The sequence below is a fragment of the Rattus norvegicus genome, chromosome 17, assembly GCF_036323735.1.
Source record: "Rattus norvegicus strain BN/NHsdMcwi chromosome 17, GRCr8, whole genome shotgun sequence".
Classification (NCBI taxonomy): domain Eukaryota; kingdom Metazoa; phylum Chordata; class Mammalia; order Rodentia; family Muridae; genus Rattus; species Rattus norvegicus.
This window is the reverse complement of record NC_086035.1, coordinates 65,528,005-65,554,421: the sequence shown is the minus strand read 5'-3', so window position 1 is coordinate 65,554,421 and position 26,417 is coordinate 65,528,005. Positions and strand designations below refer to the sequence as shown.

Genomic DNA, 26,417 nt, shown 5'->3' with positions numbered 1-26,417 from the left:
CAGTCATTGCTCTTAACCGCTGAGCCATCTCTCCAGCCCCATCCTTTCCACTTTCTATATTATTCTCTGCCACTTGAAAGCATAATTTAGCATAAGATTTGAATATGCTTGCTTTTACCTCATCTTTCCTCTGCTTAGCTATCATGAGATCTGTTCTGTTTGTTCTAAGACTTTATTGAGGGACAGTCAATTCTGATCCTTCCTTAGATGTGGATATTAAAATAACAAAATCAAGATTTAGAAATATCTATAAACTGATACAATATTCATGTCCCTGAATTCCACTATGTTAGTTCAAGAGGAAAGCTTTGCCCTTACTGTCTAATGCCTCTTTTCTTGCCAGTGAGAAGACGCCGTGCTGGACTGTGAGCTCCTGAAGCTTATGGTTACTTGTTACCTTCATAATGTCCGAAGCTTTATTTGTATTAATTGAACCTTCTTACTACTTCTGGTACAGCCATACTTTAAAGTTGACACCCCTCAAGCACACCGGTCAGCCTCATATAAACTTAGACTTTTTCTCCTGCCCACTTTTTTTTTTTAATGTTTACATATATATTTTATTTTATTTTAACTTGAGTATTTCTTATATACATTTCGAGTGTTATTCCCTTTCCCAGTTTCCGGGAAAACATCCCCCTCCCCCCTCCCCTTCCTTATGGGTGTTCCCCTCCCAACCCTCCCCCCCATTGCCGCCCTTCCCCCAACAGTCTAGTTCACTGGGGGTTCAGTCTTAGCAGGACCCAGGGCTTCCCCTTCCACTGGTGCTCTTACTAGGATATTCATTGCTACCTATGAGGTCAGAGTCCAGGGTCAGTCCATGTATAGTCTTTAGGTAGTGGCTTAGTCCCTGGAAGCTCTGGTTGCTTGGCATTGTCGTACATATGGGGTCTCGAGCCCCCCCTTCAAGCTCTTCCAGTTCTTTCTCTGATTCCTTCAACGGGGGTCCTATTCTCAGTTCAGTGGTTTGCTGCTGGCATTCGCCTCTGTATTTTTGCTGTATTCTGGCTGTGTCTCTCAGGAGCGATCTGGCTCCTGTCGGTCTGCACTTCTTTGCTTCATCCATTTTGTCTATATGGGTGGCTGTATATGTATGGGCCACATGTGGTCCTGCCCACTTTTTATTTTTCACTTTGGCCTTAAGTTCTGATGGGAACAGCTGTTGTGAGTTAGGCGCTTGATGACTCTTCTGTAAATAAAGCTGGGATCCTGAGTAGTGACAATTGTTTGTACCTGGGAATCTGGAAAGCTATTTTGAATCAAGACCATAGCAAACACAGGGAACTAAGATTTTCTCTGATTGTTTGGTATTTGCTTAACTAACACCTTTAGTCTCTCCTACAGGTCATATCTAATCCTGCAGGGGAAGTGGGACTATGGGGTAAAATACCACATGCATTAGCAAGTCAAAGGCGTATTTTGGGCTATTGTTTAGCTGGGCTGAGGTATTCAGACTCAACTGAAAGTGGCCATGTGACTTTGAAGAGCTGGTGAGTTGGTTAGCCAAATTTGGACAGAGCTATATAGTGTAAATGACATCAGAGATTAAATAGCTTGGGGGTAGGGTGGGCTAGGGGGAGAAACAAGGAGGATAACTAGAAAACAAGCACCTATTTGATGTGAAGTTATGCATTAGGAATTTGATAGCCAAGATGTAAACCTTTTCATTCAAACCAGGTTTAAGCCATTTCGATGAAAACCTTACTACTTTTGAGGTTGAGTCACCTTGGATTATGTGAACTTAATAGAAGTGACAGGCAGACTCCGCAGCTGGAGTCTTCTCAAGTACGTTCCTCTTTCCCACGTTGTTGGTGATCTTCTCTTTTCCCTGCCTTCCCGCTTCGTGGACTTCTGTTATAGATGCTGTATACAGAGGTGTCAGTAAAGCAGACTGCGTTGAGAAATAACCTGTCATGTCTGAGGATGGAAACGAGAAAGCAAGCAGAAAGAAGGCACATGAGCAGTGAGTGATGCCTTGAAAAGGAGCAGGTGCAGCTTTCCTCTTTTCTCAGCTCTGCGTCACAGATACTTCCTGCTCTGTAAGTCAGAATTAAAAGGAAAAGGAAAAGGTTTAGCCAAGAAGCATTGCAAGTATTTACACAAAAACTTCACACATGCTCTTCAGCTGGTGGGCGTCTCGTACAGGGAAGAATGAAGGGGCAGGGGCTGGGAGGGAATTCCGCCTAGCAGCCAATTTTTTTTTTAAGAATGCTGAACTACAGAGTAAGACTTTGTTTAAATTAAACAAAACAAAACAAAACAGCAAAAGCCATGTCATTAAAATTGCAAATGTTAACTATGGTTGAGTTTTGATAAATGAAATATGAGCAGTAGAATCATGGTGACAAATTTTTAGTGTGCATGAAGACTTTAATATATTTTTATTTAATTTTGACATTATTAAATAAAGGAGTACTGTGTTAGAACAAAGGGCTCCTTTAGAACGGTACCAGTATAGTAGCTTAAAGAACAGAAAGTTTTCTATCAAAATTGTTTAAAGGGCGTGTTCTAGGTCACGACTCTGCTTTCTAATGTTATCCAAAGATACAGATTCCTCCCCTGCATTCCTAAGGTCAGAGCAGAGTACCCTTATCATTTGTGTGGTCAAATGTAGGCGGCTCCATTGATGCTGGTAGGAATAAAAAGAACATGGATGGAAAGTATATAGCCAGAGCCATCAAATAGCTTAGGTATAAAGAATAGCCATGCATTGGAGGATGGGACAGTTGCTGTACAGACATGTGAGTATGGAGAGCAGAGGTAACCCTCAGATGTGCTTCCCACTCACTCGCTGGGGGAAGGGGGATTTGTACATATATAAAAATATGTAATACTATGTGTTACATATATAATTATAAGTTAAAACTTTGAAAACACACACACACACACACACATACACACACACACACACACGTATGTGAGTATTTGCCTGAATACTCTGTTCACTATATGAATACAATGCCGATGGGAGGCCAAAAGAAGCCTGATCCTAGGCCTGGAGTTAGAGTTGTAAGCTTTTATGTGGGTGCTACAAATTGAAATCCCAGTCTTCTGGAAGAAGTAGCAAGTACTTTTAACTGGTGAGCTGTTTTTTTCTAGCCTTCTATCTTGTTTTCTTGAGACAACCTATCGTTGAACCTGGAGCTCACTGTTGGCTGGACTGGCTGAGGAGAGACCCCAGGACCCTTCTCTCTCTATTATCACAGAGACCCATCACTATGCCTGGCTTAAAATGGGTGCTGGGGATCTGAATTGAGGTCCTCATGCTTATATGCAAGTCCTTGGCTGATGGAACTATTTCCTCAGGTCCCTGGGCAGGTAGTAGGTTTTGATGACCATCTGTCAACATCTCTTACAGTTGGTCTAGTGGATAGGAAAGGGAAAAAAGATTGAATATGCTGTGATGTGCTATCTTTTTCTTTCAAAACTGATTTAATCTTCTTGCTGAATTCTGTTATGATTAGTCTGGATTGTGCACCAGTTTTAGAAGAGCAAGAAACATGTATGTTTCTTAAATTGGTTTAACTATTGTGTTCTATAGCTCTCTTTGTATATGTATCTATGTAGTAATTTGCTAGTATAATAGAGTATTTGTAGAATTCTATTCTATGGAAGTTACTTCCACTAAATTTTTGCTACTATTTGAATAGGGGGAAAAAAGCAAGTGTAACATGATATTTCAACATTTTTGTTTTTAAATCCTTCTTTTCAAAAGTCACACTAAAATTAGAAAGTATACTGAAGTTTATAAAGATAGTGATAGAGATGAAGATTAAGAATTTCTGAGATGAATATGACAGAGCGTCACCAGAAGCTCTTAGCTATTCTGGAGTGTGAACCAGACAGCTGATCTAATACCAGGAAGTGTGGGCAAAATCTGGTCAGCAAAGTAGGAACTGATTCTGACAATCAGCGGTATTTATGTGTATAGCAAGGCAACATGCTGAGAATCCCAGAAGCCGAAGCATTATGAGGTGAAGACTGGCTCCACTAGAGCTAAGTACGTTTGGAAGGCAAGATAAATGTGCACAAGATAAGCAGCCATCTTTAGCACACCTCAGAGGTCATTGCGAGCTAAGCAGTGAGCTTGTGAAGGCTACAAAGATGCAAAAGAATCCAGGCTTCTTGGGATCAGAGGATTGGATGTGAGGTGGCAGCACTTTGGGTGGGGCCTCATGCCATGGTAAGTTACTACTGAAGGAATGCCTGCCTGCCAGGGGACCCTTTCATTGCCCACTGACTTGCATCATGCTGTCTAATCCCTGTTCTCTATGGCCTTCCTCCTTTCACTTTCTAGGTTCCCAGGACTGTGCTTCTTAAAGAGATATTTATGTGGAGGTTTCCGGTTTCATACTATCCAGCTGGACAGTGTTAGAACCTAGAATCTGAGCGCTTCTCCTGACACAATGTTACTTGAACCACTTGAATGAGTCGCACCTCAGAGCATCAGCATTGAGCTGCCTTCCTGGGGGAGTTGGAAAGTAAGGAGTTGTGAACTATTCAAGAATGAAAGTTTCAGAGTTTAGGTATTGACATGAAATGAAATACCTTTGGAAAATTACTCATGTAGAAATAGTCAAATAGTCAAAGCCATATTGTTGGATTCTTGATATGATAGAATAATTTCACTTGGCATGCATTGTATGGGGTAGTCTCTAGATAGAATGCAGGGTTATTTCTAAAAATGTTGCAAACCTGCTTTTTTTTTTTTAAATCAGTATTTGTATTAAATGCTATGGTTTTCAGTTTGGTGGTTAGAGCTGGAGATTGATTGGAAAATTATGGATATTGTAATGGATCTGTTTAATGCTGGTTCATCGGCAGTTTGTGTTTGTATGGAAAGGAAATGCAATCATGTTCACAGTGGTATTACTTAAAACACCCGGGCTTTTTTCTTCCGCATTAGCATATAAATAGACACATGTTCACATCTCCATGCTAAGTAGACTTTTTACTTATATAACTCATTTATATAACAAATAAAACTTTATTAGCATAAAAACAATCGAAGGGCATCTCCTTAATGCCCAACAGTGAGCTTTGTAAACTGAAGCTAAATTGCTGTAGGTAACAGTGATAACTAGGGCTCTGACTCCTTCAACAGCAGGGAGCTGTTCGTGAGGTACATTCTACTGCATTTTCCTGCTCTTGATAATCCTAGTTCCAGTTAATTCTCCTTCAGGTGAACCCTCTTTTTATAAACTTACAGAATGTCTGCATTCACTTCTGCTTTTATTTGTAAGTTCAGTGCACACAGGAAAGAATAGTAGGAGCTCAACAGAGTGGTACAGGCAATTAAGGGGATCACAGTACCGGGTGCTGCAGGGAGGAGGTAGTGTGTGGGAATGTTCACTCTGCCTTCTGCCACCTCCATCAGAGCTTCTGGCAGCAGCAGCTTGGAGATGCAGATTCCTAGATGTAGACCCCTGAGGGGTTGCAGTTTGAGGTGGAGTTTGAGGGCACTAAATTTACTCCCCTCCAGAAAATTCTGCCCCATGTATGAGAATCCAAAATCAAGACAAATGACTTAAACCTTAGTGTTTATCTCCTCTAAGAATTTAATATCCACTATAGTGAAGATTAAATGGTATAGCTAGGTGGGCGCACTCACAGGTTCTCAGCACGTTTGCAAAGCAAGGTGTCTGTTGCTGTAACTCTTGTCTAAAGTAGGCAGCAAGATGCTTAATGTGATTTACTGCTGAAGTCCCCTGGAAGCATTCAAGGTCCTTCAGGGTGTCCTGTTCTTGTCTCCTTTGCTCTCATAGCTGGTAAAACTCTTCCTGTAATAGGTTCACTCACTGCATGAGGGATATGTAGATTTCACCTGATCTGTTCAAGTGATTATCACAAGTGTATTTTCATTCATGAGATTAATAAGATGAATCCACTCTTGTATTTCTTCTGTCTTTTATAAAACTTACAGTAAAAAATGTACTTCTGGATCCAGGAATGGTGGCTCAGGTCTAGCTGTAATCCCAGCACATGGCAGTAAGGGAATATTTCATCAGATCTGCAGTGTAGTAACTGTGACTATTTGTGACATTCTCAAAGAGGCAGAAGTGCACAGGGACAGTCAACAGATCAGTGGTTTTGTGAACTAATGGGGTAGAGGATTGAGTAAGTCAAATGCGGAATATTATGACTATGAAACTATTGTTTTGCTATTGTATTTGGTATTGTACATTTGCCCACACCAATGCAGTGCGCTATCAGTTTTCTATTGCACTGATAAAATACCCAGAGGAATCAACTTAAATTAGAAAATTCCTTAATGCATACTTTTAGATCATGGTCAGTCGTCTTGTTTGGCTTAAGGTTTATGACTTGGCAGTATACGCTAGCAGAAATGTTTGTGAGGGGAAAGTTGTGCATCTTATAAGGAAGCTAGCAAGCAAAAAAACAAAACAAAACAAAACAAAAAACAGAGGGAATGGGGCCAATAAACTCTCCAAGGCCATGACTGCAGTGATCTTCTCCAGTTAGGCTCTACTTAAAGTTTGTACCACTTCACAATAATACTTAAAGCTTGTGACCAAGCCTTTAATCCAGGAAGTTTTAGAGAATATGAAGAAAACTCTTGTGCATTTACTATGGTTTTCGAGCCCTGATTGTATGAGTTTCCTTGGAAATGTTGAACCAAATGTTTCTTCATCCCTCATAGAGCACTGATGGCTGATCAAAGAAATGATAGCACCATGTTGGCCTAGTGAGTTTCTTAGGATTATTTACAGGAGCAGAGATGACTCAAAGGGACCTACATCCAAGAAAGCCCACCCCAGTGTTGGTGACAACTTGTAAAATCTGGCTCCTGGAACTGCTGCATGATTTGTAGAAAGCTTGGCTGCAAGTCTGGTGGAGAGTCTCCTCTCCTCAGCCATTGTCATTGCTTTATACAACTTTTGAATCTTGTAACTTCCAGGAAATTCTTGATGTTTATGAATTTCATAATCTTCTTGAATCTTGAATGAGCCCTTCTCTTTCTTCAGGGGCTGTTCAAATTACTACTACTATTACTACTACTACTACTACTACTACTACTACAAAACAGCTACACAACAGCTATGATATAATCTACAGGCAGGGATGATATGCTTGTTAGTGTGGACTCGTCATTTATACACAAGCCCCACTCTGGTGTAGGTCACCAGGGAAATTGTTCTATAGCACAAGATTGGTATGGGCACTGTGCACTTTGAAGTAAATTTTGCTATATATTTAAAACTGCTTTAAAAATAAAGTTTATTTAGAAAGGAAAGTATGACCATAGTGCTAGCCAGATAAAATCTGTGTGGATGTGGCCAGTGTGTGCAGGATTCTCTGTTGACATACAGATATTTAAATTATTCATCATTTGAACCTGACCCTTAACTAATGGAGGGAGAGGTTAATCACAGTATCAGTTTGCTTCAGACTTGCTGCAGAGATGCTGTTCCCTTGTCCTCTTACCTTACCGTTCAGGTGACATTCTTTGTCACAGGGCCAGCTGCAGTAGAACTGTACTGAGGGTAAGGCGGATATGCAGCCAGTACTCTTAGCTTTCCTTGTGTGTCAGGAATAAATCGATAGCCAGTTGTTTTATTATTTTAATTAGATGAGCCAGTCTTTGACTCCACTAGTTCCTGCCACAGCAGCAGCGAGTGCTTTAGAGGACTTTCTGACTTGGCCAGCTGGGAGGCCTACTTTTAGGAGTATCCTAGAAACAAAAGGCCGTTTATACCTTCTCATGTTCAGCAAGTATTTACAGAAGGGTAGTTGGTCTCTAGTCCAGTTTCATGGCTATACTGACCAGGTTGGTCTGTTGATAATTAAGTACCATTCAATCCTGCAGTTTTGAAAATTGTATGCAAATATTCACTTTTCCCAGTTATAAAAGTTAGATAATTGGGGTTGAAATATTTGAAAGTGCTGAAGTTGGGTTGGGGATTTAGCTCAGTGGTAGAGCGCTTGCCTAGCAAGTGCAAGGCCCTGAGTTCGGTCCTCAGCTCTAGGAAAAAAAAAAAAAAGCTGAAGTTTAAGCATTCATGGATAAATTTGTACATTCATTTTGTAGAAATTCTTAAAGCTTTATTTATATTAAACTCTTCTGGGTTTTATAACTAATGATAAGTATATTACAACCATTTAATTAATAGTTCTCAGGAAGTTTAAATTTGTTTGCCTAAATTCACTGAATTTAAAATGTCAAATGTGCTCACAACTGAGTGTTACCAGTGCACTTCCCTTATGATTATCAATTACATTATGTCACATATAAGCTTATTTCTGTTTTCATTTTTATCACATGATTTGGGGCACATATGTGCTAATATTACAAAAATAGAATTTTAATTTTTAGTTTTTCTGTATCTGAACTCTCATTCCCCTTTTCAGTTTGACTTGTGATGATTTTGTCAGTGGTAAATTTCTGTGTGGTTTTCCACATCGCCCACTCTGATGTCAGTGTAAGTTGTGTCTGCGTGAGCCAGGGTCTGCTGTGCAGACATGCAGGTGCTGGGTATAAGTCCTTGCTGCTCTATCTAATCAGAAATGGTGGGCTCACTGAGATGTCATATGGCCTTGGAAATTTACTGCATGACCATTTCCTTTCAGTATAATTTACTAATGTAATTTTACCTCGTGATGTGTGCTCATCGTGACCTTGTTATGTGTGTGTGTTTACTATAGGAAAAACCATCTCTTTCCCTCCTGGATTGAATTTCACACTTTCCATCTGTAACATTCCAAGTCTAGTACAAGACCATGGAGGCAGAAATAACAATTGACAGATGTCTTGTCTACTCTAGGTTCCAGTGTCAGCACATGCCATTTAGCTCTAAAATGGCATCAGACAGCAGCACTGAAGAGACTTGGACTCTTCAAGATAAGTTAAGTACTCATAGCTGCAGCATCAGTCTGTAACTTGGCGCACACACAGAGGGAGAATAAGATCCAGTTTTTGTTCTTAACCTCTCCATTGTATACTAGAGAAGACAGACTTGTATGGAGTCCTGACTCAGGTTGAACTTTCACAGTGGAGGAGCTTTAAGAGGTTCCTTGCAGAGGTCATGGACAGCAGCACTGTGTGATACTGTACCTCCTGAGCACCCTGTGATGGTAGGGAGCAGCAAACATGGCTCTGTAGCTGTTGTCTTTCTGTTGGATGCAAGCCTCATTTTGTCACTGTATCCTGATGCCTGGGGAAGGTGGGCCATCCAGAAACACTCACTGGGTGAAGAGTGATAGAAACAAATTGATTCATGACCCTGGCAAATTCAGAACTGATAGTTTATCACTGTCCAGTGACTCAACACCTACCCTTCACTCTGAGGTTGCACTTAACTTTGTTTTTCCCTCCCTGGGGTCTGGTCACCCGTGTCTGCCATGGCATACCACCAACAGTCTCAACATGCTTTGTCTGTGTCTCCTCCAAGGACCCAGGGGAGGAGGGCTTAGTGCCAGACAGAGGGCCATGCCTGCACTAGGGCCAAGAGAACATTAGGTGCTTCATTATACTGCCTTGGGTATGGGAAGCCATTCCTATGGTTACAGACTAGCCTCACTATGACTGGTTTGGCTGCAAGAAGATGATGTATATTTAGGAAAATTTGCATGCTAGTAGCAAAATAGGAAATAAGTAGGCACTGCATGAGCAATTAAACATGTACTGTTAATTCCATGTGTCAAGCTTAGGCAGAAATGATGAAACCCTCCTTAGACTTAGACAGTATATTGGTCTTAAATGATCTCTCTTTCAATTAATCATTACAGCCATTTGCCAACAGAGTGTAAAGATGAAGGCCAAGTCTGGATATCATTGTAACATCAGAAGGGCTTTGTTATAAATTATTAACTTACTTAATTCTGAATCTTGCTAAAATTTTTTAGTGATGGGGAGATGGCACAGGCACAAGGAACTGAGTTCAGTCCTCCAGCACCCACATAAAAAATGAGTGTGGTGGTGTGTGTGAGTGAGTGAGTGTGGTGGTGTGCATCTGCAATCCCAGTGTTGATACAGGAGGATCACTGAGGCCCTCTGGCCATCTAGTCTGTCCTTTTTTTTTTCATCTAGTCTGTCCTAAATGGTGAATTTCAAGCCAATGAGAAACTTTATCTCAAAGGAGGTGAATTGACATTCATGAGGATTACACCAGAAGTTGTCTGCTGGCCTCCACGTGCATGTGCACATACATTCATATGTGCTTGCCTAATATGAACATGTATGCATATGTGTGACACACACTCATGCTCACACACACTCACACATACTAAAATATTTTAACAGAAAATTTAAATTCTGGTAGATTTTAATAGATACTTGTTGAAAGGATTGTACACATCCAGATGTGGGTATGGGTTAATCAAAACACAGTCCCTATACATGGGTTTTAAACTATTTAAGGTCTTAGTTTCTGGGAAAGAGTAGTCATGTCCATGTTCAGAATACTGCAACTCAGAGGTCTTATGTGCTGAGGCTTCTGTAACAAAGAAGCACTGAGTACCCAGATCTATGCATATGACTAAACCACCAGGAAGTTGGGTAGATGCCTGAGAGCGCTGTGGATGACTTAGAGCATCTTCCAGGTCAGCTGGACTAACTTTTGCTATGTGGAAATATGGCAGGGACTAGATATCTTTCTGTGAGAGTAATGATTCCATTCATGGACTGTGAATGAACAGCATTCCCCATGAGCTCAGACATTTGAGCTTAGTCCCCAGTTAGTGGCAATTTGTTGGGGGATTTAGATGTGGCTTTGTGTAGGAAGTAGGTCACTGGAGACAGGATTTGAGAGTTTAAAGCCTTTCACCACTCTTCAGTTTGCTTTCTCTTCTTTGTGCTATGGTTGAGGATGTAAAGTCTCCGCTATCTGCTCTGGCCACCATGCTGTACTGCCATGCCTGCCTGCTACATGCTTTCCTTACTTGGTAGACCCTTACCCTCTAAAACCATAATCCAAAATAACCTCTTTCTTCCCTGAGTCTCTTTGGTTATGACATTTTATCATAGCAACAGAAAAGTAACTAGTACAGATGCTGGGCCCTTTACCCTCATGACCTATCCCTCTTTTAAAGCCCCTGGCCTCCTGATACCATAGAAAGCTCACATTTCAAAGTTTTTCCTGTGAGGATGAAAAGATTGAGAACATAACTGGCTTTCTGTTTGTGTGTCAGGTAACACTGGAGCTGTAAACCTTACACAGCTCCTTCAGGACTGCATTAGGTTTCATTGAGTGGAAAGTGGTACTGTGTTAAGAATGGCTATTACATACTCTGACCAGCTCTGCTCATTATGGAAAGATGGAGCGCAGTAGCAAGAGGCTGAGAAGCTGGGAGATAACAGGTTCAACTTGTAAGGGAAGCCAATGGGGGTGATGTGAATAGGTGCAGTGGCGGTGCTGACTGGGCCTACAGTGGCTATGCAGTTACCATCACTTGAGCCAATGTGTAGGTAAAGTTGTATTGCTTTATATAAAATGTTAAGAATATCTTGATTAAAAATCTGTCAGGGGCGGCTGAGACTGCATCACTGTATGGTGCTCAGACCTACCTATTTCCCATTTCTCTTTTCTTCATGCATGTGATGAAGGGCTCAGAGCTGCTCAGCTGCCAGTGATTCGAGATTCTTGGAGACTTTTCTTTTCAAATGAAGCATGCTAGTAATAAGGATAAATATCTATTCATGTAGTTTATCGAGTAATGTATGATTCTCATGTAGGATTTAGAGTCATGTTAAAAATTAGTGTTTAGATTTGTTTTCTTGCCTTAAGAATTTTTTTAAAGCTACAAAGAAGTACATTCAAAAGTTGGGGACATTGGCAGCAGGAGGGCTAGAAGCAATGTGTGCTTCCTGGGGACTCATGGTAGGCTCTGCAGGGATGTGGGTTGCCATGGCACTTCTCCTTGGATAGTCTTTTTTGGTTCTCAGATTGAAAACTACTGGTCAACTCTGGCCACCCACCAGTTACATAGCAGTGTGAGGTCTGGGCACAAAACACAACTGGCTCAAACCTACACAGCAATGGACATGATCCTGGTGCCCTTTTATCCTGTCATTGTACTCTTCTGGATTGTCACCTGACTGTGGCACTGCTTGTCCATTTTCAAGGACACCAAGACCTATCATGAATTGTTAAACATGGAGGACTTGAACCAGCAACCATTTTGAATTGCTATCTCTGTCACTCCTTTCTGGATACTGGAGAACAAAGCCACCTTCATATTCATCTAATTCTTCACACCGTCATCCTGTTACAAGGAGGCCATAGAACAGACCAGGAGCTACATCTCCAGTCTTAGCAGTTTTCAGAACATCTACTCAGTTTGGGAAATGGAAGCCATTCTGCTTGGTTAGAATCTCTGAGGTGCCTGCCCTATGCCTGCCCTATTCTCATATTGAGCGTAGTCTGTGCTGGCACAGCTTCTTAATTCAACTCAGCCAGGGCCTTTAATTCTGTGTTTTGTATTTAATTGATGATGAATGCTTGCCTTAGTGTTCAAAGGCAGTGAGGTTTCATTGCAGGCTGATTCCTGGGAAGAGGCTTGTTGAATTATTTAAGGACTAAGTTTTTTGGGGTTTTTTTTTTTTTCGATTCCTTTTTTTTTTTAGGAATTCTTTTTTATTTTATTTTATTTTTTTTTTAACTTGAGTATTTCTCATTTACATTTCGAGTGTTATTCCCTTTCCCGGTTTACGGGCCAACATCCCCCTAATCCCTCCCCTCCCCTTCTTTATGGGTGTTCCCCTCCCCAAGGGCTAAGTTTTTATGTTCAGATGCCATAGACATCTTTTAAAACTGCTTTCACATACTAAAAGTCATCCTGTGTTTGAAAAATCACTTTTGAAATACCTAGGACAGGGATATCCTTCTGCAAGAAAACAGTAACCGAGCATTAAAATACCAGACAAAAATGGTGCCAAATGTTAACACCTTTGTTTGTATTACTATCCATTTATGGTTGCTTTGGGATTAAAAATTTAAATGATTTTGTAACAGTTTTGATTATGGGCAAATTACCATTATAACTCAGGCACATTCATAGCACTTATAGAACTAATTGGATTATATTATTTGTTAAATCTTCTGGAGGCATTATGTATAGTTACTTAATTAATGTTTGTTGGTTTGCCAGGAAGCAACTTTTTTTTATTTAGAAACCAGAAAATGAAACATTCCCTTCCATTAAATGTTCTTTTCTATGTGCCTCTTAATTTGTGAGCATGATAACATGATCAACTTGTATCTTTGGGATAATTCTTGCTTAATAGTGATCAGGCTAAATGATCATAACAACATATTTTCTTGGAGCTTAGTATTTGGATGCTTGTTTTGTGGGGATCTTTGAGACCTTGACATAGGAAAACAAAACAGAAAGCAACCAAACAACATTTCTTGCACATGCGTGTTGCATTGTTTAGCTATAGGGTCTGGAACTAGCTGGGCAAGAAGCCCTGACTGGCCTAAAATACAGCCCAGGCTGGGCTCAAATTCACAATTCCCCTGGCATAGCATTTGTAAAATTCTGGGATGACAGGTATGAACCCTTACACCCACTTGCGAGTTTTTACAAGACTAAGAAGATAGAGGAAAACAGACATCATTTATATGTACTTATACCATAAGCAGCATCTGTACCCTCTAAGAGTGTGCTAGCCTAGGTCTTAAGCCCAGTCATCTGGGTCTGTATGTGAGTCAGCAGACTGTCCTTCAGGAACAGTTGCACCCTAGTTAGTGTCTTCTCAGAAACTGATTTTAGAATTTGTGATTAGATTTCGATAAAAGAAATACACTAAGGAATTAATGATAGGAAAACTGAAGATCTCACTGAGTGCTGCCCTCACCTTAAAGGATGATTTCTAGAAGAGTGTTTCTGTTCTGTATTTGTCCCCTGCAGATTCATAATCCTGGGCTCAGAAGGAGTAGGCCCCTGTGTACAGATTTTAACCACTTGTTCCAACAAAAAAGCAAAATTTATATCCCTTACATTTTGGATCCTATACATTATTCTACTCCTACATCTTGAAAGTGAAAACAGTTAAACCTAACCACAGAATACAGAAATAGCCACCCTTACCAAGATTCACCATTCACACAATTTGTATTATTTCTCCAAGAAAAATATGCAAAAACCAATTCATTACATTTCGCTAGTGATTAAAGTAATTGTGTGTCAGCAGCACCCCTCCTTCTCCATCTCCAATTTGAAATTCTGTGCAAGGAGATTGACAGTGATGACATTGTCACGCCGATGTGGCAGAGCTTTGAGTAGGTATAATCCTTCGTAGAAAGTATCTTACCCAGGAATCTAGATAAGACTTACAATCCAGTTTTCCTAGTCTGCTTCTCAAAAAAACCCGTAATGGCAAATACTGATGACCTAGGCAAAGTAAGAACTTGAAAGATGTTTTCTAAGTAAATACCATGCTGATTTTTCTTTTCTGCGTTTAACCAGCTTTGTAGGATAACATGATAATAGCATATTATGACCGGCTACTTTACACTGAATCTAGAAGTCCATTCAAGCTGCATTAGCAGAGCAGTTTGAAAGCAGTTCAATAGCTAATGAGGGTACAGCTAAAATGTTAGGAAATGGAACTCTACCTTCACCTCTGTAGGAGCACTCTGTAGGTTTTGAACTTCTACATGAGGATTGTGGCATTACTGTGATTGTAAACACTTAGAAAATACCCATAGTGGTTTTCTATTGACGCAGCGCTAGCATCTATTGCTCTTTATTGCCCCCTCGTGGTTAACTGAGAACTAACTTCTTGGGTTGCCTGTTGGAGCAATGATGCTTTTCCTCCCCAAACATTAGATTTCAGTAAAAGAAAGGTAGGGAGGGTGTGTACATGTGTGTGCACATGTATAGTTTTAAGTAGTCTTAAATGTCTTTACTACAACTTGATACAAAAATGTGTCAAGAAAAAGAGACTTAACTATGCTAGCAGTTAACATTGAGGAGAAAAAGTAGGTTTTGATAAGCAGATGTGAAGAAAATAGGGACAAAATAGTGGCATGTGTTCTGTTCTACCAGATGACTGAGGACCACCCATTATGATTCTGTGTACTGCCTCTGAATGATCCAAATATGGTCATTAGATCATTTTAGATTTCATTAATCGTTACCAACTTCATGAAGTTGTTTGTAGTTTTACAACAAGAGATTTTAAGTCAAGCCCCCCCCCCCATCTTTATAAAATTGGGTATTTCTTAATTACATTTCAAATGTTATTCCCTTTTCTGGTTTCCAGGCCAACATCCCCCTAACCCATCTCCCTCCCCTTCTATATGGGTGTTCCCTTCCCCATCCTCCCCCAATTACCGCCCTCCCCACAAGAATCCCATTCACTGGGGGTTCAGTCTTAGCAGGACCAAGGGCTTCCCCTTACACTGGTGATCTTACTAGGATATTCAATGCTACCTATGGGGTCAGAGTCCAGGGTCAGTCCATGTATAGTCTTTAGGTAGTGGCTTAGTCCCTGGAAGCTCTGGTTGCTTGGCATTGTTGTTCATATGGGCTCTTGAGCCCCTTCAAGCTCTTCCAGTTCTTTCTCTGATTCCTTCAACGGGGGTCCTATTCTCAGTTCAGTGGTTTGCTGCTGGCATTCGCCTATGTATTTGCCGTGTTCTGGCTGTGTCTCTCAGGAGAGATCTACATCCAGTTCCTGTCTGCCTGCACTTCTTTGCTTCATCCATCTTGTCTAATTGGGTGGCTGTATATGTATGGGCCACATGTGGGGCAGGCTCTGAATGGGTGTTCCTTCAGCCTCTGGTCTAAACTTTGCCTCTCAAGGCACTTTTCAGATACACTGCTCTACCTCAAATTGGGCAAATAAGATGCTGTCTGATGACTTTTTTTTTTTTTTTTGCTTTTGTGTTGCTCAGAATCTACTGGTCTAATAAATTAATATAGTCCAAAAGTTTTTACCTAACAGTTGCAAGCTGTTAGGTCAGACACAATGCTACTAAATGATAGACACAGCTCAAGAAACTTTGGCAGATTTGTAACATTACCAACTCTCCTAGTTAATCAGCCTTTAGCATATGTGTGTTTTTTCTGTGGTAACTTCGTTTACATATTTGAGACCATTGTTTGCACTAAAATACAAAAGCTTTTATCCAATTTATCCTTGCTTTTAAGCAGTTCTATTCTACTTTAAGATTCCAGACATCACTGAGCTTTGACAGCACGGTGATTTTACTGCAATGTATTTCCAAGCCTGCCTGGTACAATTGTATGGCAGGGCACAGGGTTTCTGTGATCTAGTTCAAAGAACCGAAAGTTAAGAACTTCAGGTTAAATGGGATATTTACAAAGGTAGAAATTTAAATGAGATTAGTGATTTTTTTTTTAAGAATATAAAACCAAACCAACCCTTGTGAGACTCCAGAACACAGTGAGCAGGTTAAGATCCAAATCTGACTTAGTTTTTATGCACAAACTCCAGTTTATTTTCCTTTGAATTATTGGTTGTAACATTGAGATCACTGTGACTTGTATAGTTGTTGAATGAAGCCATAGATGTAATTATGGTTGAGTGTAGCACCTAGAACCAAGGTAAGAGGTCAATAAGGTTTGCTATTGTTAATGTTTTAAAGATTCCCATAAGAACACAATTGCTGGGCTGGAGAGATGATTCAGTGGTTAAGAACACTGATTGCTCTTCCAGAGGTCCCGAGTTCAAACCCTAACAACCACATGGTGGTTCACAACCATCTTAATGGGATCTGATGGTCTCTTCTAGTGGGTCTGAAGACAACTACAGTATACTTATATGTAATAAATAAATATTTAAAAAACCCATGAATGCTACATACGTGTCCATCTACAAGATGTCACTGAATGTTAAACAGGTAACTCGGTTTTCAGTTGGTTGGATTTATTTACAGGGCTTTTTAGAGCTAAACTAACTGGTTACCATTTGTGCTTGAAGCTATTGAATAAGAAAACTGGGCCCCAGGAAGGTAGTGGACTTCAAATGTTTCCTCTCTAGACACTTTGGGGTAAAGAACAGGAAAATGCCGTAGTAGAACAGAAGGATCTACTTGACTGTGCCTCTGACAGGGCTGTAAACTTGCAGGAAGTGAACTTGTCTTAGTTCTCTCTGTTCTTACATGATTTCTAATCTTAAGAGTAAAATTGTGAAGTTTATAGACTGTCCTCTCAGGTGCCAAGTACTGTATTTAATTGTCCTTTATAGAACCTTCTATTAAAGAGCCATCATCCTTACTCCTATTAGACTTTGTCTTACACCCTAGTATACTGACTGGGAAGAGACAATGCAAGTTAACTCAGTGACATCTTATGACAGATAATGGTCACCAAGAAGCACATTGGATCTTCCTCACAATGCACTATCTATGTTTCTCCCACCCCTACCTTTCGTGTACAGTACCCTTACCCAGGAAGAGACTGATGCAAGGAGTCTGTCAGGAACCCTGAGTTAAGGAGCCCATAACAACCACCTCAGGATTTCCAATAGCTCTTGCCACTATTCAGTGATGTGCATCTGGTTGGTGCAAAGTTAATGGCAGTGACATTCCAATTTCACTTACAAGAAGCCTACTCGTGTGTATACCATCTTCACTAAGTTCATTCCTATCAACTATGACCCATTTATGAAAGTAACAATATCCTCTCCAAAATATCAGGCTACTAGATTAGGAGGAGAAGGTGATGGAGAACTGGGGGACTCAGGGGCTTAATGGTTGATGAAGGCTCAATGAACAGTCCTTTTTTGAGCTTCCACACAGTTAATGAAGAAATAGGTGGGTCTGGGCCTTTCATTCTGAATGTGTTTATTCAGTTGCCCTTCTTCCACTCACGTGGTAGGTAGCCCAGGTTTCTGAGTCTGAAATGAAGTCACACTTGCAAATTTGAATACATGGAGTCACTGAGCCATCCACCAAGTATGAAGCAGGCTCTGTTTGGTTTGCACCTGTAGGGCCAGCTCTTGTCCATAATTTGCATTGTGAGTAAATACTTACCTGCTATTTGCTTGTTAGGAACTGCTGCAGTGTGTGAGGAGCTCATGGAAACCCCTCAATGAATCCTGGTAGCTTCAAGTACATATTGTTGATTTTGGACTCAGTCCAAATTTCATGAATATCACTTTTTTCACCTATAAGACAAAAATCTCATCATCTAACTCCAGTGCTATTAGTGTGTATGGAAAAGCTTGGCTGCTGGAAAGTGCTCAAAATCTCCAGTTTCTTCTTCATATCCATTAGGCGAAGCATGATATGTGGGTGCAACTAAAATGTTACTGAGCCAACAATGCACATCCTCACTCCTAGTTTTATGATAAAACACAGTGTCCTTTCCAAGAAACACCATGGGTTGGCCTTTGTTCTACTTTAGTTTTTACAGTGCCTCCTTCAGTGAGCTAGCTCGGCCTATTGAAGTATGGATATCAGGATTTCTGGGAAGGAGAGGTTGAAAGCAGAGAACTTATTTATTCTACCAAGGGTGCTCAGACCAACAAAGAACATGAAGCCATCTCAGTCACAGTGCTCTTTGGTATCTGTCCCAGTGAGACAACACTTGACCTTGAGTGTGGGACACTTGGATCCAAACATGATGCTGGAGTAGGATGGTTTTGAGTGGAATATGGGGCAAGGCTTATGTCTTCAGTCAGTAGTCTTCCTCCCTCCAGCTCAACCATTGCCTTTTTTTTTCTTTTCCAAGATGGCACTTGTAGAATAAAGTTGTGCAGTCTCATGAATTAATAAATCCCAAATACCTGTGTATTTCACCTATCTTGGGCCCTCTATAATTGATTGCAAAGTATGTAGAATAGATGTGAATGGCTCTAAACCCCTGGAAATTGGGACCACCAGACACCAAGCACCTGAGACATTACTTCTGAACATTGCCTAAAGCAAATGGAATTATCAAGTGTAATCTCATTATACACCACATGTGGCTGTCAGACACTCACTTGTCTGCCCACTAAGTACATGGAGGGTGAGCCCTGTACTGGGCCCTCAGCTGACTTCTGTGAGTAGCCTCTTCTGTACAGAGCTTGAAGGCTCATAGGAAATCAAAGAGCATATACAAACAGTAACATCACAGCAATGGTGCTCATTAATTGGGTGAATATTCTGTGCCAGATGATATGTTAAATAGCTCCCTGTTAGGTGAGTGCTACAGCTTGTGGTCACTAATTCTGAGAGAAAAGAAGAAAAGTGCCAGAACAAAAGACACACAGTGCAAGCAGGTGGAGGGATACTACTAGGCCCCAGCTTGTGGCTGCTGAGAGGTGGTGCAAGAGTTAAGCAAGGTTTGGCTGCAGCAGCAGTGAGGACTGTGTGTAGTCTGAGGTGGTTTGTGGACTCTGGGGAAAGAGTGGAATCTGTTGTAAACAATGGATGTTCTCAGAAGAGGTGACAGTGTAGAGGAATGGCACAGGGTGATTGAGGGCAGGGAGTGAGTTTGTGTGGTTGGCAGGAAGGGTCCCCTTGAGGGGAAGGTGCTGAAAGGGGCTGGGATTGGAGTGCTGGATTGGGTGAGTTGACTGGATGTTGTGTGGTGAGTAGAGAGAATGTCACACCATGGGAAGTCAGGAGGAGCAAGGTAATACTGGAGTCTGGGCTTCCAGGCTTCAAACAGTTAACCTTCCACAGGTTAACCTGGTAGAATGAATGGAATATACCTCTTTTAAAGTAAGAGTTCAGTGGTAGAATGCTTGCTCAACATATGGAAAGCTTTGGATATAAACCCCAGCACCACTGTAAGAAGGAAAGAATAAAAAGGAAGTAAAATGTTGCTTCATTATTTAAACTTACATCATCACATTTATGTCAGAAAGCATTGGCTTTTATGGAAACTGGGGCTTTGATTCATCGGTTTTCTCCAACCAAGTGCACATGGAACAGCACCAGTGGTCATTGGCACTAATATCAGCTACTTAGGAAAGAAAATGAATTTATTCTGCCTCTTCTTTGGGAATGGCAGGATGGGAGGAAAGAATTGATGTCTTAAATGTCGTGTTGAGAGTTGTAGTGTCATAATAGAAAGTTGCTTGAGATCCCGCACTCATTGATTGTTAACCATGATTCTGGAGTGCCGTGAGAGTGTGTGGAAGGAAGTGGTAGTGCCAGTGTTGCTGATCCTGTGGTGTGCATGCACTCAGATGCTTTGGGTTCACCCCTTCCCCTGGATGAAGCTGGGCTCTGTCAGCCTCCCACATTCTCTTGATTGAGATCAATACAGGTTGTCTCCGAGTTTCAATCTTAAAATTTCAAGCACAAAGCTCTTTTAAGAATAAGTTTTAGCATTTATCTATTGTGTGTTCATACATACCACAGTACATGTGTGGAAGTCAGAGGGTAGTCTGAGGTCACTTCCTTCCTAAAATGTGGGTCCTGGAGATAGAATTCAGATTGAAAGGTTTGGCAGCAAGTGACTTTACTGTGCGTAATTTCACTGGCCTACATTAAATTTCTTTATAGTTGTTTGGGTAACTTTATGGACATTATCAGTTTAGCATCTCATTTAAGTTTTGTTAGTCTAAGTGAACAAAAAGCTTTGTGTCTCTGACTTAGGTCTACCATGGTATGATGGTGGTTTCTGAAATTTATTTGTTCAAGGTTTTATTTGCAGAACAGAAGGTGGAAGCTGGATAAGAGCTCTACACTCTAGGATTCTGTATACTTTGTATTAAAACAAATGTGTATGTACTATAATATTTCTTAAGAGGGAACGGGTTTTTTTCTTTTTTTAATATCTGAAGATTTTAAAAGTTCTTGAGGGAGTACAAAGTGTTCCCTCTGGAGATGTTCATGGAGACAGTTCTGACAAGAGGTCACAGTGCTATAATCACATATGTTTCTAATTGCATGTGGATATGACACTGCAGCTGGTGGGAAGCTTGTTTGATGAGAGGGATTCAAGAATCATATGTAGCTCACTCACTTTTGTTCCTAAGAGAGACCTTTGCATGGGGGCAGGGAGCCCAAGGTAGTGCATTTCATCTTTGCATGCAGTCACAGCTTCTCTTGCCTAGGAGCCATAGCTTGCCCTCATGGTTCTGACTTCTTGGTACATGTAACTATATGGAAGAACAGAAGATCCCCCTTGGTATGAAACAGAAAGAACACTGGTGATGTAAGCTTTCCCGAGAGAGTTGGCTTTGAACTCTATAGGACTGGTATGCCTGAGGTAGTTAAGGTTTGAGGGTATTTCATGTATCAGAGGCAGGATACTTATAGAAGGAGGTAGCCAGGTACCTCTTGGGCTAAGGACTAACTTAATGTTGCACTCAGCCCTGAAACACAGATATGTAAACATATGCTCATATTTAGATGGCTCCCCATTGGCACTTTCCTTCCATGAGAACTAGGTAATTCTTCTGTGGCATAGTAGCACATTATTGATCATCTGGGTCAAATTTAATCATAAATTTACATTGTGAACCTGCCTGACAGTGGCCATTGTTAGTGGATCCAGAAGATAGAAGCTGCTGTGCTCTGGATTGTAGGCACATGTCAGACGAGCTTCTGGGTCCTTGTGGATGATGAAATCTGCTAGGTCCCATCCTTAGGACGGCATCATTATGATTTTTCAAGGCATACCTGTAGAGGGCACATCAGCATCCTGTACTCTGCTAGTGTTCAGATAAATGTCCAAGAAGGAAATAGAGGAACTAAGCTTTTTATCACAGTTAAATACCTGGCATGAAACGAAGGGAAGAGGAGTCAGTCTCGGTGTATATTTTCAGAAGTATCAGCCATACAGGAGAGTCATAGTTGAACAGAGCAATTCACATCATGGCGGCATGAAAGCAAAGAAATGGTGAAATAGGAAGAGGCCAGCCAAAGGTGTAGGCCCAAAGACCCATTTTCAGTTACCCACTTCTTCCAAACAGGCCCTGCTTCTGAGCTTCCTCCATACCCAAATAATGCCTTCATATCCATCAAGAGAGTAACCATCTCATTGGATCCCAGCCCTGTGGTTGAATTGTCTCTGGAAGCACTGTCATAGACATAGCTTACTGTGTTTTACTGGTCTCCCAGTGGTGTATTGACAATCAAGACTCACTACCACGGGGTGACACTTAGATATTCCCATGGGAGGCTTGTGATTATAGGAAAGGACATGCCCCAACTGGAAGGGTATAGTTCTGGAATGTGGACTTGGGGCTGTCTCGATGTAGATGAGTATCCCTGTGACATGACTCTCACAGCACCTACATTGTTTCTCTTCCCTGACTGACTCTGCTGATGCCGAAGGCGCCTGAGGTCCCTGTCTACCACGGCCTCAGAGATTATGTACTTGTCAGTGAATGTTCCTGAGTTTTCTACAACTTTCTAGTGACTTCCTTTTGAGCATACAGGACCATATGATTACCATTTCATCCTATTTTCAAAGATCTTTCCTTTGGAACCCATGACTTCATAAAATAGACACAGTAAATTAAGCCATTCTTGCTTTTTATTACCTCTACTACTGACTCTTTAATATTTTTAGAGTCAAGCACAAAGAACTCATTAAAATAGTTTCATTTTCATATGAAATAAATTTTTATATTTAAAAAATTTAGAATAGTTCAGATTTTAAAAACCGTGTGTGGAGGTGTGTATCTATAATCTTGGCACTTAGAGATGGAGTCAGGAGGATTAGGAGTTGAAGGACATTCTCAGCTACATGGGGAGTTGAGGTTTAAAATGTACAGGCTATGTGATATGTTTTCACAAACCCTCCCAACCAGAATGTAACTCAGAATAGTTTCAGATTTAGAGAAAAGTTGTAAAATCATTGAGATTATGGTCCTCCTTCATATTCAATTTTCCCCATTACTCAAATTTTATGTTTGTATGTATGTCTGTTATGAGAAGTCAAAATTGATGTTATTAACTGCAAATTATATGTATTTAGATTTTCTTGATTTTTTCTCCCGATAGCTCTTTTCAACCCAGGGTCTTACATAACACTGCTTTTTTTAGACTGCTCTGAGTTGTGACAATTTCTCAGACTATGTATGCTTGATTCCCATGGTAGTCCAAAGAAGACATCAGATTTACTTAACTAGAGTTTATGGATTGTTGTGAGCTACCATGTGGGTGCTGGGAGCTGAACCTGGGTCCTCTGAAAGAACAGGATTTGTTATAGGCTGACTCATCTCTTCAGCTCCTTCTCAATCTTCTAAATTTTGCTTTGATGACTTGATGGTTTTGAGAACATAGTGTTTTCTCAATAGAAATCTATGAGTATTTTACTCATGGTCAGACTGATATTCTAGATTCTGGGGAGGAAGGCCATGGAAGCCAAGTGACCTTTTCATTACATCAAGGATGTATCTGTCAACACATTAAATAAGCAAGGAAGTTGACCCTCCCCACTACATTTGCTGGGCTTCTTCATTTAACTTGCCTTTCATGATGACTCTGTTTCATAAAATTAAAAGTTCTTTATCTTAGGAGATAGCTCTTAAACCCCAAATGGATAGCTACCCAACCAATTGGCCGACATATCCACAAAAATTTTAATGTAAACATTTGTAGGAATATTATTTAGAAATGCCCCAAATTAACTTGACATATTCTTCAATGAGTGAATGGAGACCAGAACTGCAGCCCCCGTGTAACACAGTACTGTTCAAATATGCGAAGGAAAGAGCTCTCTAACAGCACAGTTGCAGGGGTGAAAGACGCCGCTGTGAGAAGACTGCGTATGCTGTGTAGTTCTGACGCTCTGGAAAGGGTGAAATAAGGGACTATAAATAGATCAGTATGCTTCCATTCTTAAAAATGGTCTTTCCTATGACTTGTACGTATTGCAGTATGATCCTCAGGCCTGGCTATACATGAGAAAAGCTGTTGAGGGTAAACATAGAAGGGACAGAAACTGTCAAAACGAGGCAAATTAGTGGTGGTTTTGTATATGCAACTTGTCTTCAGGAACAAGTTAGCATTACCTTCAGAGTTAAAATTAAAGTTCCTAATTATCTTATTCTCAAAAATCATCTCTTTCGTTTTAAAATCTATGTATATGTATGTCTGTGTGTTTATGCTGTGTTTGAGAGATTGTGAGTGAGGAGGGAGAGCAAGCTGGCTCACAGAGGGTCCCCTTGAGCTGGTTGTGAGACAGTTAATGTAGGTTCTGGTAATCTAATTTGAGTCATCCGAGAGAGCAGCAAGCACTCTTAATCATTTAGCTACCTTTTGGCCCCAAATTATCTTTTTAAAAATCATGGATAATTATGACCTATTGAGTTTTTACTGCTTGTGAGTTTTTATTATTTGTTTTTGAGATGTTTTCATGTAACCCAAGTCTCCAACATACTGTGTAGTAAAGATGACCTTGACCATCTAAACCTCCTGCTTCTGCCAACAAAAAAATAGGCACTCTGCCTAGTTTGTATTGTGCTGGGGATTGAAAAATACTGCTCTTGCTGTTTTAATAGAACATTTCCCGTCAAGAATGGTGGACACTGCCTTGTTGGGAAAGGAGAACATAGAGCCTGAGACCTTTTGAGGTGAACCTGGTTCTGAGACCCTTGGTGATTTGATTACAGAGGCACAAAGTGCCTTGAACATTGGTTTCCTGTGAGGAAGATTAACAATACTGGAGTGGCATGTTGTCTCGTAAGCACATGTAGGATGCAACAAGTGGGAGCCAGAGTCTTGAAGAGTGTTTTAGGTGGGTATTGCTGGTTAACTGTATTAACGTCAGTCTTCATTCATGCCTTCTGTGTTTATTACTTATTATTCATTGAAGAGTTCTACTGTTAACCTCATGGGGTGTTCTTTGTAAGGTACTAGTGGTACTTGCACTTCCAGAATGGGTTGGTTGGAGAGATTAAATAAGCTTATACATTTAAGTCGTTGTCTAGTGACAGCTGTGTGGGTGTGATTTGTATCACCACCTGCTTCATAGTTCTGGGTGTAAGAAAAATCCTGATAGCATGATGAAAACATCTTTTCTTACCAATGCTAAAGCAAGTACATCCCTTGTTCTGATGTGATTTTTGTTTATGTACATTATTAAATAGAAAAACATTGAATCGAGCTCTTTCAGGGAAAGGGTGACTCCATTATAGCTGAGAGCCCTGAATTGGTAATCGGGTTATTTACCATTTGAACGGCTCTTATCCATCTACTAGTTATGTGGCATCCTCCTTTCTAATTCAGGTGGCTATAGGAGATAAATGTTCTGATGCTTACTGTTACTGTAACAAAGAAATCTTGAGGTCTGTGTTGGGGGGTACATGCATGTGTATGTGCATGTGTACCTGCCTGCCTGCCCGCCCACTCACACACGTCTACATGCAAATGCTGTGTGTGGTAGAGATTGAACTCACGGCCTGTCCATGTGGATGGCAGTAGCCATGACTAGTTCCCTCCATCCCCTGACACTCCTACAGTCAGCTTACAGATGACAGGAGTAGGGTGGAACTGGCCTGTGTGATGAGATTGACGTACTTATTGGAGTGTATAGGTGTGTTCACATAGCTTTGCCACCTGAATGTTTATTTTTTCCAAAATGGAGCTCCATTTAGGGCCAGGCTGTTCCATTCCCCTCCCACCTCATCCTCTAGGACTGATGAGTTTTTCTGAGGGCGAATTGAGGCTCTAGGGAAGACATTCATCAGCTACCAGACAATCACAGCAAAATTGAAGCTCCATGTCCTCACCCACAACTGTTTTCCCATGTCCTCTCTGCTTGACTTCCTGCATTGCTCATCTCCCTGTTCTGACCCTCCAGTGTCTTCCGCAGGAAGGCCTTTAACAGGCGCTTTCCTCTTCTGCACTTTATTTCCCTTCCTTGTTATCACAGCTAACAATGTTGGGATAACCCAGTATATCTTGACTTTTTCTTTTAAGCAAAAGTTATTCTATTTAGAGTGCTATACATAGAGATATGACAGAGAAATATATAAAAATATTAAGCTTGGTTTGTACGTCATGGTTCAGCCTTTAGTATCAGTATGCTCTTGAACTTCTTGAATTATTTCATAGAATCCTTCAAAAGTGTGCTTCGAATTAGTATGTGTGCTCATATGCTCATGTATCTGAGTGCTTTCTAGGTCTTGGGGAGGTGAATGTGCTCACTGAGGGGTAGGCTGTCTCTTTGCATCCCTTGCTTCCATTTCCAGGTATATTTACTTTGATGGTGTGCCAAGGACCAGCCTCAGCTTAGAGAAAGGGTTCTGAGGGAAGGAGTGTTTGAAAGTGACAAAAAAAAAAGACTTGAAGTCAATCATGGGGTACAAGCTGACGGCCTGTGTTCTGCTCGAGGCAGCACTCCTCCTCCTCCTCCTCCTCCTCTTCTTCTTTTCTTTTTAAGATTTATTTATTTAAAGTATAGACACTGTAGCTGTCTGCAGACACACCAGAAGAGGGCATCAGATCCCATTACAGATGGTTGTGAGCCACCATGTGGTTGCTGGGAATTGAACTCTGGACTTCTGGAAGAGCACTCAGTGCTCTTAATCGCTA

The 26,417-nt window shown here is 40.8% G+C and overlaps 1 protein-coding gene across 11 annotated transcripts in view; it reads left to right on the top strand.

Annotated features, from left to right (window-relative positions):
* The window catches only part of Dip2c (disco-interacting protein 2 homolog C), a 385,401-nt gene that overhangs the window by 169,690 nt on the left and 189,294 nt on the right, over positions 1 to 26,417 (top strand). Inside the window, exons 1-2 of one of the 11 annotated variants that reach the window (XM_063276482.1) lie at positions 2,230 to 4,183; positions 4,298 to 4,481. The exons of 6 other annotated variants lie outside the window; for them this stretch is intronic. Coding sequence is in view for 2 of the 5 variants with exons in the window: in XM_039095750.2 (XP_038951678.1) it covers positions 24,579 to 24,618 (40 nt within the window). In the remaining 3 variants the exon portion in view is untranslated. Of the gene's footprint in view, positions 1 to 2,229; positions 4,184 to 4,218; positions 4,482 to 15,506; positions 24,619 to 26,417 lie in introns of those variants that run through there. 4 more of the 11 variants (XM_039095753.2, XM_063276483.1, XM_039095750.2 and 1 more) reach the window with 4 other exon arrangements.